This window comes from Eleutherodactylus coqui, chromosome 8 (genome assembly GCF_035609145.1).
Source record: "Eleutherodactylus coqui strain aEleCoq1 chromosome 8, aEleCoq1.hap1, whole genome shotgun sequence".
NCBI classification, from domain to species: Eukaryota; Metazoa; Chordata; class Amphibia; order Anura; family Eleutherodactylidae; genus Eleutherodactylus; species Eleutherodactylus coqui.
The window spans coordinates 87,808,522-87,828,226 of NC_089844.1; the positions used below are offsets into that span (position 1 = coordinate 87,808,522).

A 19,705-nucleotide genomic window follows, 5' to 3' on the forward strand; every position below is an offset into this window, starting at 1 on the left:
CTCCTAACTGGACAACCCCTTTAAAGCATGCCTGAGTTTTCACAATAAGCTGCAATGTGTATACATGAGGAGTAAAGCTACATTCACACATGGCGTTTTCAAAAAAAACACATGCAGTTTTCAAAAAGAGCATGCCGTTTTTAACAATACATGTGCTTTTTGAAAACTTAATAGTGAAAGAACTGCAATTAAAAAATACAACACCGCCATGTCTGAATGCAGCCCAACACTCTTTCTAGGCATTATATGTCTTATATCCTGCATTTATCCCAATTTTCCTTTGTGCTGGCTGTATATCTGACTCTCCATCCTCTCAGGACTGGTGAGAGGGGCCTGTGCCGTGTTCCATAGACGGTACACAGAGTACTGCAAGACCTTGCTTTCTAAATGCCTAACACACACAGACATAACCTCAGCCTTAAGATTTATCAGTGTACAACTAGCAGAAGATCTTACCAGTAGCTCTACCTGCAGCCACCTCCATGTGCAAGTGTCTCCCTCCCCCTCCTCTCTGCATAGAGTTCAATGAGCAAAGATGACTCATTCCCTACTCAATCAATTCAGAGCAGACAGTGGACAGTAATGCAAGGGGGAAGGGTGGCAGCACTTTAGAGGATTTCTCAGCACAACACCTAAATTTAGGTAAATAGGATACATGGCAGTTTTCCTACTTATCACATTTGCCATCATGTAAGCAGAAGTTGTTTGACAAGTTAGCGACCCTTCAAGGCTCTCTTTGCCGACAGGTTTTATACAAGCCCCCCCAAAAAAACAGACAGTACAGAATCCTTGTAAGCAAAGATGTTACAAAAACTATATATAAAAAAAAAAAAAAAAAAAAAAGACAAACTTAAGAAAAATTGAAAAGGTTTTTTTCAAAAATAAAACATAAAAAAAAAAAAATTAATAAACAGAAATAAAGTAAAAAAAAAAATTAAATAAAAATGGAGGCACAGCTCATGACCAGACTTTGAGCTTTTCTTTTTCAAAGCGACTCTGCGTCCTGATTGGCTGCAACGAGCAATTGCTTCCTTGCGCTAGTTGATCACGATGTCAGCATATTGTACCTAGGATAACTATATATGACTACGGGTCCTGTACACTTCTTGTAACCTGAAGCATAATAATTCCCCGGCAGTTTTTAATAATTAAGGGTCGTGCATCAGCGAGTTAATAGGCCATAGCGTCCCCAGGAGACGATCGTCGGAGACACTGGTAATGGCCGTACGACAGCCATATATTAAAGCCTCCAGACTGTAATATAACATCATATTATGATCCAGCTCCTGCGCGCCTTGACAGGAATGTAGCGCCTTCATACCTAATGGATGTTTAATAGGGAAGGTTATTTGCATGAGGTCATTGAGGCTAATGGGAGAGCCGTCGCTGACAAGGTATGAAATAGACTGGGCTGCCAGAACGAGCCATTTATAGAGTCCGGGCGCGCGGAGCAGTCAGGGATCAGCACGCAGCCCAGAGGAGAAGCCTTTATTCTTTTAATGGTCGTGTCAGATCTGAGCACCTTCACTATAACTCCGCGCATTATTAAAGTGGAGCGGCTCGGTGCAGGAGATTTTATTCCACAATTTTTTATTATGCAGTAAAAACCAAAAAGCGACTTTTTCCCTTATTCTAAATCTCGGGGCTGTAAATATATAGAAGTACGGAGGGGGGAGCAGAGGAGACCCTAAACGAAGAGTTTGGGTCATAACTACAGTGCAAGAGGGAGTCAGGGGCCGGCAGTAAATACATCGGAGAAGTGAGATGATAGGATTATATTATGTCCGGCTCCCTCCATCTAAGGACAATGTAACCTGCGGAGTAGATATTTTACATCCCCGCAGGTAGTAACCCACCAGGTCCACAATGGGGGACAAAATCAATTTGGGATGTAAAAGTTGGGTCGTTCACATAGTCGACAGAGCTGCGCCAGAGATTCCTAGGTGCAAGTTGGACTGCAGGGCACATGGACACACCATCCATATGTGGGACACCGCATATTACATGTCCTATTCTCGTGTGAATAAGGAACATGGAACAATACCTCTGCAGCGCCATCTATTGGATGGCAGCATTTCTTCATATCAATGTCAGACCCTTTATACAGATCCTTATACCAAGGATTGGGAATAGGAAACCCGCTCACCCCCTAGGTGTCTCCACACACTTTTTGGCTGCTCTCCTTAAGGAGACACAACACCCCTTCTAACTCATGTTGCAGGACTTCCACCAGCTAAGCCAGATACCTACTGCACACTGATGAGGGGCAAACACCCCAAAACAGCTGTCTGTATGGATTCTGGCTTGGTTTCCTATTTCCAATCATTGCTATAAAAACCTGTATAAAAGGGTCTGACATTGATATGAAGGAATGGTGCCATCCAATAGGTGGCGCTGCAGAGGTAGTAATTCCATCTTGCTTATTTGCATACATTACACTGAGGAGCATGCATGGCCTTATAAGTCTCCTCACTAACCTTCTAGGTGTCCCCACACTCCTTTTGGGTGCTCTACCTGGGGAGAGACAATGCCATTCCCCTACCCACTCACCCCCTAGGTGTCTCCACACCCCTTCTGGATGCTCTCCTCGGGGAGAGACTATACTATCCCCTGAACCACTTACCCTCTAGGTTTCTCCACACCAGTGGCGCACGTGATACAATCACAGCACTTGCTTGCTGGAGGTGGCGTATTCAAAGCCCAGTTACCAGGAAGAAAATGCTGTCAGTGTGGAGGACATGGCAGTCTGCCACAGCAGGAGACCAGCGCGAGCGACCGGGATGCTGATGGCTAGGTGAGTATTGCTGGTTTTTCTTTAAATCTAGTGTAGCCAAGTCTTATTTTCGGGCCAGGGCTTATATTTCAAGCGCCCCCATCCCACCAAAAATCAGGGAAGGGCTTATTATTGGGGTAGGCATTGCTTTATGGAATCGCTCTATACGGATGGCACCCAACAGGGCAGGGTACCCAAAAATCACAGCATATTTAAAATTTTTGTGATATTGCCCATTTTTTCTCCAATGGGGCCAGCGTCAGCCGACATCTTGATATCCTGCTGTGGCTGTCACAACTGCGGCGGGGGATTATTTCAACCTGGCAAGGATGGTAGCTGTTTCCATATGAAATCGCCTTGCATCCACGGGTTTTCAGAAGGATCGTGAAGGCAATATCGGTCCATGAATCACGGCCTGATATTGCCCTCGCCAGCGTGAAGCAGCCCTCAATGCAACTTATACACAGGCAGATTCTGACTAATTGATGAGTGCTAATCAGTAAATAACATGTTGATCGATGCTCATTACTACTGGTCACGTGCAGCAGACGAACAGCAGTATGGAGGCGAACTATCTTTAATACGACCGTAAAAACAGCATTTGTCGCCGGACATCTCCCAGTTTACACCGGCTGACCAGCACACATCTTTATGCCTATATAAAGGGCTCACTCTCACAGGCGGATTTAGGCTGCTTATTACATTCTTATTTTTTGCGTAATACGCAGTACGAAAAAAAAAATGCAACATGTCCTATATTGGTGTGTAATACATTATAGAAGTCTATGGGTGCATAAAATACGCCGTAAACATGCAGCCTAAATACGCTCGTCTGGGTGCGCCCTAAGAGATTCAATCAGACAGCAAGTGTGCGTGTGCTGGGCCCCTGGCACAGTCACAGGGGTTGATTGGGCAAACAAAAGGTTCATGCCCTATAATTGGCGTGTGTGAAGCGGGTCCGATTCCGTATGCGGATTTCCGCAGCAGAAGACCTGTGATCATTTGGGGAAAATTTGCAGATTTGTGCGATTTTCCGTTCGCACGGAGGATCTCTCTCCCCTCCAACCGGCATTCTGACTTTTCAATCTATTCTATTTAGCTGCGAGCGTTTCCGACGCTCAGACGCAATGTTCATTGTGCATGGGCTGCGGATCGCTCACATCCATAGACTTCTATTCAGGCCGTCCGCTTGGAATCCGCGTTAAATCAGTTTGTGCACGCCTGGACTAAGAGGGCCTTGAAGCAACTACAATCTGCACTATGTCCAGTGTAAGGGTTAACTCATTACATTGCAGCCACAGCAATAAGACTTCTTGTACTGTATTTCGGTTCACTAATTTTTTCGTATTGTCCCTTTCAGGGCATTTCAGTCCTGAATCATTAATATTATTTGTGTAACTAATTGGCGTCTGGACTTTAATTACTGCAGTAATTAGGCGGATTCCCTTACTCCAGCAATACTGAAGTGGAAAATTCCAAGTCCTCTCAGAGTTTAGTTAGTTGGTTTTTTTTTTCTTCTTTTTTTACGGTAGAACATTCTTATACCGCGGGAAGTCTTGTCAACACGGTATTGTTTTCACGTCCATCAAGCCATTAGTTTAAATCATTTACCGTGGGGGCTCGCATTTAATCAGCGCCGGCTGATTTACTGGTCCGGTGGTAATTGTTTGATACAAAAGGTCCAGTACAAATGACTTTTGTGCAGAGTAACACAGTCACATCTCATGTATATAGCACATTTATCATCCCGCAGCCAACTCCTTCGCTTCCATCACTGTCATGCGATACAGACAGGGCGCTTTATAGAGCCCGCAACAAACCTGCTGAGCAGTGATTAATTAATCTCCCCCGGCATCGATGCGCATGTAATCTGGGCCCCTGGGGGAAAAAACACGAGTCTTGTTCTAGTTTTAAATGGAGGCTCATGTATGTCCCTTGTAGTGCTCCAAGGTATACGTATCAGAACACCCTATTAATACTTTATGTCATAGGGATGGTGTTACCAGGCAAGAACCCGGGACAATTATCCCCATTACCCCATATAGGTTTTATCCTAAACTGTTGCAGCGAATCAGAAGTAGTACGCTATGAAGTTTGACTCGGAGTTGAGCTTCGAGTTACGGGGGCATGCTGCCCCAGTTTCTCCCTGCCTGCAGAATGACAGCTTTCTCCCTATACACAAAAGGGAAGAGAGAAATCAGTCTGCATGACACGGGTGGGGAGAATCAGACATGGCCGCACCCCCCTGACTCGAAGCTCACCTTGAGTTAAACTTCATAGATTCACCACAGCATTTCAGAACATATACACAGGAGTAATTAACAGAATTGTCCTAGGTTCATGCTGCCCGTGATTCAGACAGACTCATAAACCTGGTGACCGCATCCCTTAAAAAAATAAATAAATAAATAAAAACTGGGTCCATACACAAACTATGCAGGATGGCACTAACGAGAACTGATTATTATGATCATGTTGTGCACAATCCTACCAAAAGTAATTGGACACCTGAGCGGGAATCAAAAGCAGTAGTGGGGCTCCTTTGGCCCTAATAACATCGGATACTCTCCATGGCATATTTTCTACTAACGTCTGATACACTTCAGCTGGTATTTCCCTCCAGTCATCCTGTAAATATCTGACGAGCTCTCTCAAAGTAGATGGACGCGGTCCATATTTCCTGACCTGATGTTCCAGTTCCTCCCATTGATGTTGAGTAAGTTCTGCCAGTCTAATCATGGAACATCCAATGGAAAACTGCGCTGAATTTGTGACAAGGCGTGTTCTCTAGTTGAAAATATTGCTGACTATTCTCAGTGTATTGTCCCATTGTCAGCAGCACATGGTCTAGAATGTCATGGTTCTCGCCAATACAATCAACGAACCGAGACCATGCCACGTAAAACATCCGCAGACCATAGTGGAACCTCCGTCGTAATTACCTGATGGCACAGCACACTCAGACAGAAGGCGTCCCCCAGGCTCCTCCACACTCAGGTACAGCCATCTGATGTAGAGTAGCATGATTCAACCACTGTAGATGGGTCGATTTATTGCGTTTTGTGATGGAAGGCTTGTGTGTAGCGGCATAGCCCATATATTTAATAGCGTGCCGTTGCTGATACCTTCCAGAGTCTAAATCTTATTTAGCATGGTTCAGGACACATGACATACTAATAAGGCACCATTCTTTCTACTGTTGGGAGGGGTGGGGTCCACATACTTTTGTTAGGATAGTATACTTCTGAGCCTGATGTACCAGCAAGGATCCTGGGAACAGCAGACATTTCAGTCTTCATTCTGCCATGTAATGGCCAGTTTAAAGGGAACATGCAGTACAATCTGCAGGCAGGGTTTTATACAGCTGAGCGGATCGATATATAGTTTAGTTGGACAAGAATTAGTATAACTCATTATATGCATCATATTTCTTATATATATTATATCTATTCATTTAAACCTCTGCTCCTTCTGGGCTCAGGAGTCTAGTGGGCAGTTGTATCAGCGATAGGCAGCTTTCCCTGTATGAGCGTACAGAAATAGCCATCATTCTATGGCAGTACTCGCCCCCTGCAGTCCGAAGCCCAGAATTAGCAGAGGTTTAAATGAATAAACTACAAATTGTACTGTTTTTTTTCTCCACCACACTATATATCAGTCTGTTCAGCTTCTGCTCTATAACCTGCTGCTGGCACACTGGCCGGCATTTTCAAGGTGCTGGTTCACCTTAAACCAAAACCTTTAACACTTTCCAATCCAATTTTGGATTCAGTGTTTCCTAAAAGGCTCTCTATTTTTGCTGTTATACAACGGCGCCATCTGCTGGCTAAAGCCAGTGGGTGTGCGCCAGAGATGCTCCGCTAGCAGAGACAGTAAGAATACCCTGTTGGATGTCTACTGACATCGGAGCTGTACAAGCTTCAATCAGAATGTAGGAAGACGTTAGACAGTGGATTGGAAAGGGTTAAAAAGGTTTTATCTTTTAATAGGCTCCCAGTGTTTAAAAACAGTTAGATTGTGCCAATCACAAACCTCAGAGGTCAACCACTGAGCTCTGTGATTGGCTGCAGCAGCCTGTGATGTCTCATTAACTGCAGCTTGTAAACGCTGGTAGGGAGAATTGACAATTTAAAAGAAAAAAAAAGACCAAGTAAAAAAAACCCTTATAACCTTATAGAGACCCACTCAACTAGCCGCCCGTTTACAGATGCATGGTGTGTATTGAGGAATCCCCTATCAGGGTTTACTCCCGGAAAGTTGACAGTTAGTGGCCAGTAATCTACTCTAGAATCACTACTTAAGTTTTTCTACTTCCAGATCTTAGAATATACAATATTAGTGCCGTTGCCTGTAACAGTGAATCCATAAGGATTGTCGCATTTTTGAATACTCCGTGTATTTTGCCCCTCTCCTTCACATGCTGGGGGCCATTTTCTGTGTATGTAAATTGCGCACATCCATTATCTTGTGAAAATGCTGCAGATTGTATCACTTTCAATGTAAAAAGCAAATTTTGCAGCGGACTCGCAGTGAGATCCGTGGTGGAAAGCGTTTGCGACATGTGGACTTACCCTTGAAGCTCAACCTTCCCAAAGTGCCTATCTTTCATGGAGGTTCAGGGATTTTAGGACACAGAGCCAGGGTCGTTTCACACTAACGTTTCTGATCTCCATCATGGGAGCAGCAAAACGGAGAGAAAACGTTTCAGTTTTCCGTCCCATAGAAATGGACTGAAACTAAAGACCTTCAACTTCAATCCGTTTCTCAATTTTCCACCTGTCTTCCGTTTTTTCCATTCACTAGTAAAATAGGGCCGACTGCTGCGCTTTGTGTCCACTTAAAATTAAAAAAAGGAAGATAGAGAGATAGATATGAGATAGATATGAGATAGATATGAGATAGATATGAGATAGATATGAGATAGATATGAGATAGATATGAGATAGATATGAGATAGATATGAGATAGATATGAGATAGATATGAGATAGATATGAGATAGATATGAGATAGATATGAGATAGATATGAGATAGATATGAGATAGATATGAGATAGATATGAGATAGATATGAGATAGATATGAGATAGATATGAGATAGATATGAGATAGATATGAGATAGATATGAGATAGATATGAGATAGATATGAGATAGATATGAGATAGATATGAGATAGATATGAGATAGATATGAGATAGATATGAGATAGATATGAGATAGATATGAGATAGATATGAGATAGATATGAGATAGATATGAGATAGATATGAGATAGATATGAGATAGATATGAGATAGATATGAGATAGATATGAGAGAGATATGAGATAGATATGAGAGAGATATGAGATAGATATGAGAGAGATATGAGATAGATATGAGAGAGATAGAGATAGATATGAGATAGAGAGAGATAGATATGAGATAGAGAGAGATAGATATGAGACAGAGAGATAGATATGAGACAGAGAGAGATAGATATGAGACAGAGAGATAGATATGAGACAGAGAGATAGATATGAGACAGAGAGATAGATATGAGACAGAGAGATAGATATGAGACAGAGAGATAGATATGAGACAGAGAGATAGATATGAGACAGAGAGATAGATATGAGACAGAGAGATAGATATGAGACAGAGAGATAGATATGAGACAGAGAGATAGATATGAGACAGAGAGATAGATATGAGACAGAGAGATAGATATGAGACAGAGAGATAGATATGAGACAGAGAGATAGATATGAGACAGAGAGATAGATATGAGACAGAGAGATAGATATGAGACAGAGAGATAGATATGAGACAGAGAGATAGATATGAGACAGAGAGATAGATATGAGACAGAGAGATAGATATGAGACAGAGAGATAGATATGAGACAGAGAGATAGATATGAGACAGAGAGATAGATATGAGACAGAGAGATAGATATGAGACAGAGAGATAGATATGAGACAGAGAGATAGATATGAGACAGAGAGATAGATATGAGACAGAGAGATAGATATGAGACAGAGAGATAGATATGAGACAGAGAGATATGAGACAGAGAGATATGAGACAGAGAGATATGAGACAGATAGATATGAGACAGAGAGATATGAGACAGAGAGATATGAGACAGAGAGATATGAGACAGAGAGATATGAGACAGAGAGATATGAGACAGAGAGATATGAGACAGAGAGATATGAGACAGAGAGATATGAGACAGAGAGATATGAGACAGAGAGATATGAGACAGAGAGATATGAGACAGAGAGATATGAGACAGAGAGATATGAGACAGAGAGATAGATATGAGACAGAGAGATAGATATGAGACAGAGAGATAGATATGAGACAGAGAGATAGATATGAGACAGAGAGATAGATATGAGACAGAGAGATAGATATGAGACAGAGAGATAGATATGAGACAGAGAGATAGATATGAGACAGAGAGATAGATATGAGACAGAGAGATAGATATGAGACAGAGAGATAGATATGAGACAGAGAGATAGATATGAGACAGAGAGATAGATATGAGACAGAGAGATAGATATGAGACAGAGAGATAGATATGAGACAGAGAGATAGATATGAGACAGAGAGATAGATATGAGACAGAGAGATAGATATGAGACAGAGAGATAGATATGAGACAGAGAGATAGATATGAGACAGAGAGATAGATATGAGACAGAGAGATAGATATGAGACAGAGAGATAGATATGAGACAGAGAGATAGATATGAGACAGAGAGATAGATATGAGACAGAGAGATAGATATGAGAGAGAGATAGATAGAGAGATAGATAGAGAGATAGATAGAGAGATAGATAGAGAGATAGATAGAGAGATAGATAGAGAGATAGATAGAGAGATAGATAGAGAGATAGATAGAGAGATAGATAGAGAGATAGATAGAGAGATAGATAGAGAGATAGATAGAGAGATAGATAGAGAGATAGATAGAGAGATAGATAGAGAGATAGATAGAGAGATAGATAGAGAGATAGATAGAGAGATAGATAGAGAGATAGATAGAGAGATAGATAGAGAGATAGATAGAGAGATAGATATGAGACAGATAGATATGAGATAGATAGATATGAGATAGATAGATATGAGATAGATAGATATGAGATAGATAGATATGAGATAGATAGATATGAGATAGATAGATATGAGATAGATAGATATGAGATAGATAGATATGAGATAGAGAGATAGATATGAGATAGAGAGATAGATATGAGATAGAGAGATAGATAGATATGAGATAGAGAGATAGATATGAGATAGAGAGATAGATATATAGATCCCCCCCTCTTCCCAATGTAGTCAACGGCAGACTGAAAAAGATGGAAATCAACCTGTTTTCATCAGCTTTTCCATCAGGGTATATTTCGGAGCACAGCGCAGGAGGTAATGGGTCGGAGGGAACGATAAACAAGCCAAGCAGTCCAAAAAAAAAAAAAAGGATCTATTTAAAATACTGAAAAATGATAGTGAAACAGAAACAAACAGAAAGCATGCTTCAGTGTTATGAAGGATCAGTTTGATGGATCCGGAAAAAAAAAAAAAAATAAAAAGGGAAAAATATGCTTTATATTCATTTCACAGAAAAGAAATCAGGTCCATATCTACTCAGTACTTTACTGTAATTTTACAATTTTTCCACTGTTCTGCAATTTCTTCCATTCAACTTCTATTTTGCACAGCTGCGGTCTTCTGAGAAACCACTAAGGTTAACGTAAAGGGTGCTGCCACTAGGGGCATCTTATGGTCTGTTTACACGCAACAATTGTCGCTCGAAATCCGCTTAAACGAATGAAAGTGAACAGTTATAGCTTTGTCTAAACGCGAGCTAATGACCAACGGGAATCGTGCACTTCTCGTCAGTCGTTCGGTTTCAGCAGGACTAAAAGTCATTGTTGCTTCGTTAACATCTCGATACATTTAAACACTCAGGAATGTGAAGCTCTGAACGAGACGTGAACGAGTCTCAGCGATGATCTGTCTGTCTAGACAGACTGCGAACGAGTTAGCGGTGACGTCACTCGCTCGTTCAAACGTCGATCAGGGGCATTAGTCTCTTACTGCATAATTCGCACACTGTGAGCGCCTCCTAGTGGAGGATACAGGCATAAATAATCTAATCTTTTGAAGCTATCACTATGAAATGGATCTGGAGCTCCGTATAATAAAAATGTACTTCCAACTGCAATAAAGACATGAGGAAATAAATCAGCTCACGATATGGGGTATACTATAAGCCGTTCTCTCTCTTACTGCAGGCTACATTCTAGGGCAGTCCGTAGTCTCTCTAACCACTTGCATTACTTCTACATCACCTTGCAAATTATCCAGCACTTCTAGCGAATTACTCAACCAATAAATGAACTGTAATGGAAGGATATAGGATTTATTAAAAGAGAGCTAATATTTCGGGAGAAAAAAAAATCCATCATTATCTGCAGATTGAGGAACCTAAAATCCAACCACGTACTTACAATCTTTATCTTTACATCGGAGGATTTAAAAAAATAAATAAAAAATCTTATTAAAAGGCTATAAGAAAACCTGCCCACCATTAACTAGCTCTGAATACCAACTACAATTACCATGGAGAACAAATGTGGATTCCCAACTGTTACGTGTTTCCGGTTACCTCCCTCCCTCTTACGGTTTTAAATGCCACCTAATTCTGCAAAAATATCCAACAACACTAAAAGGCTAGAAGAAACAAAAACTAAAAAGATGGCCATACACCCACCTGAGGCGGTACGGTAAACTGCAGTCCCTGATCCTTGACGCAGCTCAATGGTTCCATGATTGGCGTTCCGATACACTGGACTGTAATATGTTCTCCCCTCGTATATAGGGGTGATCTGCAAGTCGGGGGATACAGTAGATCGCAGCTCTTGTCCCAGTTGGCTATGCTGACTTGCGTAAGAACTTCTTAAACCTGAATGTTATTAAGATGAGCAGAAATTAGAAATGGTTTGCAAAAGAAGATGTACTAGAATAGGAAACAATAAATGATGGATCTCCAGATCTCCATGAGTGCTAAGGCAGCAGAAATGCAGTCCTAAGCTCTCGCTCATGACCGGAAGGTCACGGGTTCAATCCTTGCGTGGTTCAGCTAGCCGGCTCAAGTTTGACTCAGCCTTCCATCCTTCTGAGGTCGGTAAAATGAGTACCCAGCTGGGTGGGGGGTAATGAATAAGTTGCAAAATAAGTTGGCGCTATACAAATAAGTTTTTTTTTTATAAATTATTTTCACCTCCTGACAAACCAAGTCTCTTTTGGCAGCGTGCCTGCCAAAAAGTCACACGATTTTTGTATAAGTGGGGGCTTACACAAATTTTGTGACTTTTTTAGGCTAGAATCAGGGGTGAGCTGTTCTATAAACCCCCCCCCCCCCATAGACCTTTGGGCCACAGCAAAGGCCCATTTAGACACAATGATTATCACTCAAAATTCGCTCAAAAGCCATCTTTTGAGCGATAATCGTTGTATGTAACTGCACTGACATCGTGCAGTTTTCGTTATGCCGTCACTTATTAACGATGAGCCTTATCAGGGATTCACAGCGGGATACAGCTGATACTACTGTTTCAGCTGTATCCTGCTTCCCGATGACAAGTTTCCCGATGAAGAATAGAGAGGTCCAGCTGTGTTCTCCATACCCCGCACGGAGCGCTCGGCTGTATATCAGCCAGGCGCTCCAAGCTGGGAACACCTGGATGCAAAAGAGAAGCAGGGCCACCACGCTTGTTTTCTGCACCCTTCGCTCGGAGCTCAAGGTGATCGCTCAACGTTTAAGCGATCACCTTGTGCTGTAAATTACACGATTATTGCTCAAAAGACATCTTTTGAGCAAAAATTGTTGTGTCTAAATGGGCCTTTATGCTGCATTTTTTTGGCCACTTTTTAACATACGCACTGGGAGGCTGTGACAGATGCCATCACACATGGACTAAAGGCCCATTTAGACAACGATTATCGCTCAAAAGCTCACTTTTCATGCACTGTTCGTTCACCGCTCACATCTAGTTTTCTAGAAATAAACGATGAGTCTCATCAGCGGCGCAGGCTGATATCTCAGCCTGCAGCGCTGATAAGAGTCTCTCAGCTGGTATCCCGCTGGCAATTCTCAGCAGGAACACCAGCTGAAAGTTCAGGAAAAAAAGGAGCTTTATACAGAAGACACCTCGCTCCAGCTCTTTTCTGCATACCCCACTCGGAGCGCTCAACTGGATACGAGGAGCGCTCCGAGAACACAGCAACTGTATACAGAAGATAGCGCTCCCGCTGTCTTTTGTATACAGGGGGAGCCTTCATTTACACACTAATAAGCTCCTAAGTAGCTAATTAGCTACATAAGAGCTTATGCAAAGTGAACGCACAAAACTGTCACTCACACTGCAGTTAGAGCGAATTTTGAGCGATCATCTTGCCATGTGAATGCACACAACAATTATCTCTCAAAAGACTGCTTTTGAGCAATATTCCTTGTGTTTAAATGGGCCTTAATATGGGATCTGTTTAACAGACGGATATGCATCTGTTTAATGGATCTGTCATCTGTAGGCTAATATATCCGTTATATAATAGATATTTTTATTTTAGAGGACTCAAAAGGATGAAATAGATTAGTTTATTATGCTATTCTACCCAGAAAGTGACGTTATCCATGGCGGTTGCCGGTCAGACAGAGGATAATCTTTTGGGGTTGTACAATTGCAAGTTATTCCCAAACCATAGGACAGGGAATAACTTGCTGATCGGTTGGGGTCTCTACTGAGACCCCAACTAATCTCTAGTCCCATGTCCCCTATCCTCCTCCCTGCAGGTTTACTTCACTACCCCCCTACCCCCAAAGTGAGACGATTGAATAGGGCACTGGTCACGGAAGGGCACTAACAGGCTATTCACTTTCATAGCGACTGCAGAGATATAGGAGCAGCACCGGCTCAGGCATTTTCGTCAGCTCCATTGAAATGAATGGATTGCCGACCGCACATGCTTGGCCAGCGTTGCCATTCATAGCGATGTCACAGTCAGAGGGGGACACAGGAGTCCCGTTATCGGCAGGGTTCTCAACAGTGGGTCCCCCACTACAGACAGTGGTACACACCTTTAAAGGGGTATTCCAGGCACAGACTAACATTTTAAAGTCTAATATACATCGTCACAATAAGTCATTCTGTAATAGGTTGACTGTACCTGGGCTAGATATGTTCTTCATTTATTCTGAAACCTTGTTCACATTTGCCTCTTCCTCCCCTGTCCATAAACTCTTAACATCCTGTAAGCAGTGCATGATGGGACAACAGGGGAGGAAGGGGGACCTAGGGGTGAGAACCTTAATCCTGCCTTTGTTGTGGAGCGGCACACTGCCCCCTAACTGGTGTGATGATCTGGGGGACCATTGCAAATGACCATTGATCACCCCTAGTAGTGGTAGGAGGGACAATGACAGCTCAGTGATATGTTCAGGACGTGCTGCAGCCACATGTTCCTCCCATGGTGGCTTCCAAGAGGCAGCAAAATAATGTTCGGCCGCACACACAAGGGGGTCACAGGAAGCCCCCAGAACATTATCATGCTTCCATGGCTGCCAGGTCGCCAGATTTATCGCCAACAGAACATGTATGGGACCATCTGGGACATCAACTTTAACAGCCCAAGGTTTGCACAAGCTACAGGCTCAAATACAGCAAATGTGGAGTGATATGCTGCAGGATACCATACAGAACCAGTATATCTCCATGCCCGCCTGTATCACATCTTGTATCTAAGCTAGAGGCGGCACAACAGAGTGCTAGATCCTTGATGCCCGCATCACATCTTGCATCCAAACTAGAGATGGTACAACAGGGTACTAGAGCCTCTATGCCTGCCCGTATCACATCTTATATCCAAGCTAGAGGTGGTACAACAGAGTACTAGTGCCTCAATGCCCGTCAGTATCACATCTAACATCCAAGCTAGAGAACTAGACGTGGTACAACAGGGTACTAGAGCCTCCATGCCCGCCCATATCACATCTTGTATCCAAGCTAGAGGCGGTTCAACAGGGTATTTAGAGCCTCCATGCCCATCCATATTACATCTTGTATCCAAGATAGAGTCAACCCAAGAGGGTACTAGGGCCTCCATGCCCCCCACGTATCAGATCTAGTATCCAAGCTAGAGGTGGTACAACAGGGTACTACAGCCTCCCTACAAGTAGTCAGTCCTCTACGATAAATTATAATTTTTTTTAAATCTAATTTTCCAATAGATTATATAGTACATTAAATAGTAACACTGAAAAATACAAATCTTTCCGCAAAATACAAGTCCTCAGACGGCTAGGTCAACAGAAAAAAAAAGTTCGGATTTCTTTTGAAAGTGGGGAGGAGAAACCAAAAATTGGGAAAAAATAAGTGCTGTATCTTTAAAGGGTTAAAGCAATATTAAAACCGCGGAGTGTTATGTGGAAACAAAAACAGTCATCAAAACCCGCGCATGCGTCATGGGTCCCTCCATTCATCCCACCAACACAGCATTGTGTCATATTAAAGCCTCTTAAGGAGCCGCCGGTGAATATGCTGTGACAAAAGCTAATTAAAAGCTTTTAGACTTCTGTAATCACGGCGTTATGATGATGAGTGTATGTCCTCCGTGCATCGCAGAACGCGCTGCGGTTCCCGCATATAAACGCCTGACTGCGGCACAGAAGCCAAATCGTTTCCTCAGCTGAGAATACTATCCATCTAAAAGCAATTACGTGGAAAAATAGCAAATGGAGATTGGGCAATTTGTTATTGATAATTGCCGTTCCCACCTGGCAGGATTTTTCTGATCTGAATTTCTAGATAATTGTTTTATCTTAGAAGCGCTCTATGATTTGGAAATACTGTACATTTTTGCCCCAGGCACAAAAGAGGAAAATCTTCTCTGCATACAGAATGACATTTTAAGAGAGCGCTCAGACTCCTAATCACTGAGGATCCTTGACGTTGGGAAAGTCATTACTCAGCCAGAAATTCTGAAAACGAAAGCAAATTGTCCGCGTGCGTCTGTTCAAATCACCCGACTTGTCATAATGGCCATAATTGCTACAGTGATTGGTCTAACCTATAGAAGACCTATAGACTCGTGTGGTACAAGGCTATCCCGCAAAAACATCAGTAGACATTGTATTAATCTGTACTACATATTCAGCAGTGAGATCAGTTGTTACAGGTTGAAATGCGGGTAAAAGGGACTAAAACTTTCAAGGTTACTTCCAAGGTTGTTGCTGTTGACTGCAAAAACTTAGCCACCGAATCAGGTGGCATGATGACCAAAGCCAAGTCTGAAAAATTCCTATGCAGTACAGGTTATGGGCATCAGAGGCAGACATACCATACAAGCAAGCGGGGCAGCTGCACCAGGGCCCAAGTGGGTAACAGGGCTCAAATGCCACCCTAACAGCTACTTCCTAGTCTGTAATGAGCAAAGGGCCAAAACACTATCCTACCAGAAGTATGTGGACCCCCCCCATCAGTGGAATGGATGGTGTCTTATTAGAATGTCCCGGGTCCAAAACCATGCTACACAAGATGCAGACCCTTGCAGGTGACAGCCACAGTTTGTGAGAGGAACTGCACCCTCTTGGATATACGAGTTATGCCGTTGCACACAAGTTGTCCATCACAAAGTGCAATGCATCAGCCAGTCTACAATGGTACAAGGAGCGTCGTCATTGGACAGTTGAGAAATGTAAGAATGTTCTATGGAGGGATTACCCACGCTACTCCATTTTCCAATCAGATGGATGTACCTGGGTGTGGAGGATGATGGGGAACGCCTTTTGTCTGAGTGTGTTGTGCAAACAGTTAATTACGTCCGAGGCTCCGTTATGGTCTGGGGAAGTTTTACGTGGCATGGTCTCGAACCGTTGGTTCTAGTGACAAGAACCATCAACATGGCAGTGTACCCAGACATCCTAGACAATAATGTGCTGCCGACAATGTGTCCGTACTCTGGGAATGGTCAGTAATACTTCCAACAAGACAATACTTCCATCTTAGTCACACATCCAGCTCTTTTTTACGTATGGACGATTCACGATTGGACCGCTGCTGCACAGAGTCCCGACCTGAACATCTCTGGGATGAACTGGATCATCAGGAAATATGAACAGCGTCCATCTACTTTGATAGAACTCGCCAGACATTTGCAGGATGAATGGAGGGAAATACCAGCCGAAGAGTATTAGACATTAGTAGAAAGTATATCACACAGAGTATCTGCTGTCATACAAAGGAGCCCCACTAAGTATTAACATATGGAAATAAGTACTACTTTTGATTCTTGCTCACGCGTCCAATTACTTTTGGTAGGATAGTGTATGTGTTTCCTGCACATACACTATCCTAACCGTCTGTGTCCTTTTATGGCAGTTGCTCTACCAACTATGCAACCTGATGTGCCAGCTACATCTCTCACCATCAGATGGGAGCCTGGAGTTGAGAATGCCAAAGATAGCATATTTTAGGAGTGAACAGTCAATCAAATCCACTAAGCATTATTCATTTTTGCATGCTTCTGAAACAACAAAGATCAACTTCATATATTTGTGGTTCTGTCATCAAACTTACTAATCTGAAAACTATGCAACACTACTGGAAATAGAGAAACTAAAAAGGAAAAAAAAAACAAAAAAGGACAAAACCATCCCAAAAATATCAAACAGTTTATCAATATAATCACGCACAATTACAGACCTAAAACAAAAGGAAGTAAGGATCGCAGAAAAAAAACTGACGCTCCACTATATGGTATATCACAAACATAATCACTTTAACCCCTTAAAGGACCAAGCGCTGAGGCTTTTGTGGAATGAGTTGTATTTTTCACCAGTACTATTTAGTGTACCATGTAAAGTACTGAGAAACTTTTTAAAACTTCCACTATTTTTATGGAATGACTCACTACAATTGCAAAGATACAAATCTTATATTAATGTATTTTTGCTGTAGCAATTTTAAAAAATAAAATATCTTTGGGGAAAAAAAAAAGTTATGCATTGCTTTTTATAGATCGGACTTTTACAGACTCAGGTGATACTAAATAGGTTTTAAATTTTTTCCTTTATTATGAATATGAGAAAAGTGTTTATTTTTAAAAGTTTTATTAACCTTTATTTTTTTAATAAAACTTTTTCTTACCCATTTCTACATTTTTAGTCCTTATAGGGATCTTGAACTTGCAATCGTCTGATCGCTCCTTTAGTATAATACAATACCATGGTATTACATTATACTGCAATCTAACAGGCAATCTGCAATGACAGCCCTCGGAGCCTCCAGAAAGCGCCTGGCTTCCATAGCAATGGAATGTCACCCTCCATTACGGGGAGGGTGTTTGAGACCCCGAACTCCGATCAGGGCATTTAAATGCAGCTCTCAGAATGGACGACAGCATTTAAAGGGTTACCAGCTGCTGACCGCGGATGTCAGCTGTCAAAGACAGTCAGCACTTGCATTGTATGGAGCGGGTTCATTCCCCGATCCTGCTCCATACAAAACCCTGAGCCTCCATGACATAACTGTACACCCTGGACTGTTAAAGTGTTAATGTGATTGTGTTTGTGATGTACCATGTAGCGGAGTGTCCATTTTTCTGTTATCTTTTCTTTGTTTGATGTGTGTGATTTTGTAAATTAGGTTTTTAATATTTTTGGTTTGGTACTTTTTTTTTTTTAGCTTTGTATACGTTTTGGAGCGATTCTCCTATTAACTTATTTTTGATTGACTTGTCATTTATGATGTGTCCAGCCCAGTGTTGTAGTCCTGTTATATATTTTGTGCTCATGCTACAAAAAATAGGAAGATTTTTTTTTACCCACCTGTAAGGCTGTCAGGTCTTGGTGGAACCATTCTTTCATAGATGTCAAACGGCTGATGACCATATTGGTCAATGTCATGCAAGTTCCTTGGTAATGTTCCCATGTGCTGTGGAACTGCAGTCATTCCGGCTCGCTTCGGAGAGGAGGAGGATCCTATAGGAGCTTGGGACGATGTGCCAACTCTATTTTGTGTATCGGATAAAGTCAGCGGGGAACCGACTCTAACTGAAGTACCACCTAATGTTTGGTAAGTTGAGGTCACGCCGTTAGGGTTAGAGTTTTGCCTAGAAGTGAGTGAACCAATTCTTCGAACACCCGTCGGAGAGTTGGACCTCCGTACTGTGTAAGGAGAAGCTGCTCTCTGAGAAGGCAACGTCGTAGAAGAGTATGTGGTAGCAGATGGAAGCGGTCGTGAATCTGTAATGGATGGGGAGCCGTAGCCACTACCAAGAGAAGTTCTCAAGGATCCTCTAGATGGAGATACTCCAGAGCCAATGACATAAGAAGGGGACTGTGATCTTGAGGGAACGGAGCTAACACGTCGTACTGCACGATTGGCCGCCACAGCGTTTGATGGCTACAAAGAAATGGGAAAAAAAGAATCCAAGTCAATAGTACAATTGTATATAAAACCATAAAAGCTGAAAATCATTATGTTCATTGCCTTAATGAGACAAATGTTGCAAAACATAATTGACTAGTTGGCTTTCATTTTGATTGAGAACTTGGTTTCAGCTTTTCATAGCGCTATTCATTTCATGACTCGTCAATCTGAATGTTAGTATCTAGTCGTAAAGTATAAACACTGTGGTTAATGTGAAAGTCAGTCTCCCTGGGTTAACATATGGCCCACAAACTACTCGCTGTGATACATTAGGAGTAAGATTTTGCTGTTCAAGAGTCAATAAATTAAAAATCTTGTCTGAGAGCCCATTATCATTTAGTGTTTACATTCCCAAAAATAACATTTTTTCATAGGAGCAGGAAACGTTAAAGAGGTTTTACACAAAAAAAGGAAACGGGGGAAAAAAACCATGCTCAAGCTCTG

At 42.1% G+C, this 19,705-nt stretch overlaps 1 protein-coding gene across 5 annotated transcripts in view; it reads right to left on the minus strand.

The window, feature by feature from the left end:
• Positions 1–19,705, minus strand: part of PKP4 (plakophilin 4) — a 271,047-nt gene that overhangs the window by 69,561 nt on the left and 181,781 nt on the right. For 4 of the 5 annotated variants that reach the window (XM_066575995.1, XM_066575996.1, XM_066575993.1 and 1 more), the window contains exons 7-8: positions 18,658–19,234; positions 11,545–11,736 (exon numbers count right to left, since the gene is read on the minus strand). In XM_066575995.1, coding sequence (XP_066432092.1) covers positions 11,545–11,736; positions 18,658–19,234 — 769 coding nt within the window. The remainder of the gene's footprint in view (positions 1–11,544; positions 11,737–18,657; positions 19,235–19,705) is intronic. The other variant, XM_066575997.1, reaches the window with a different exon arrangement.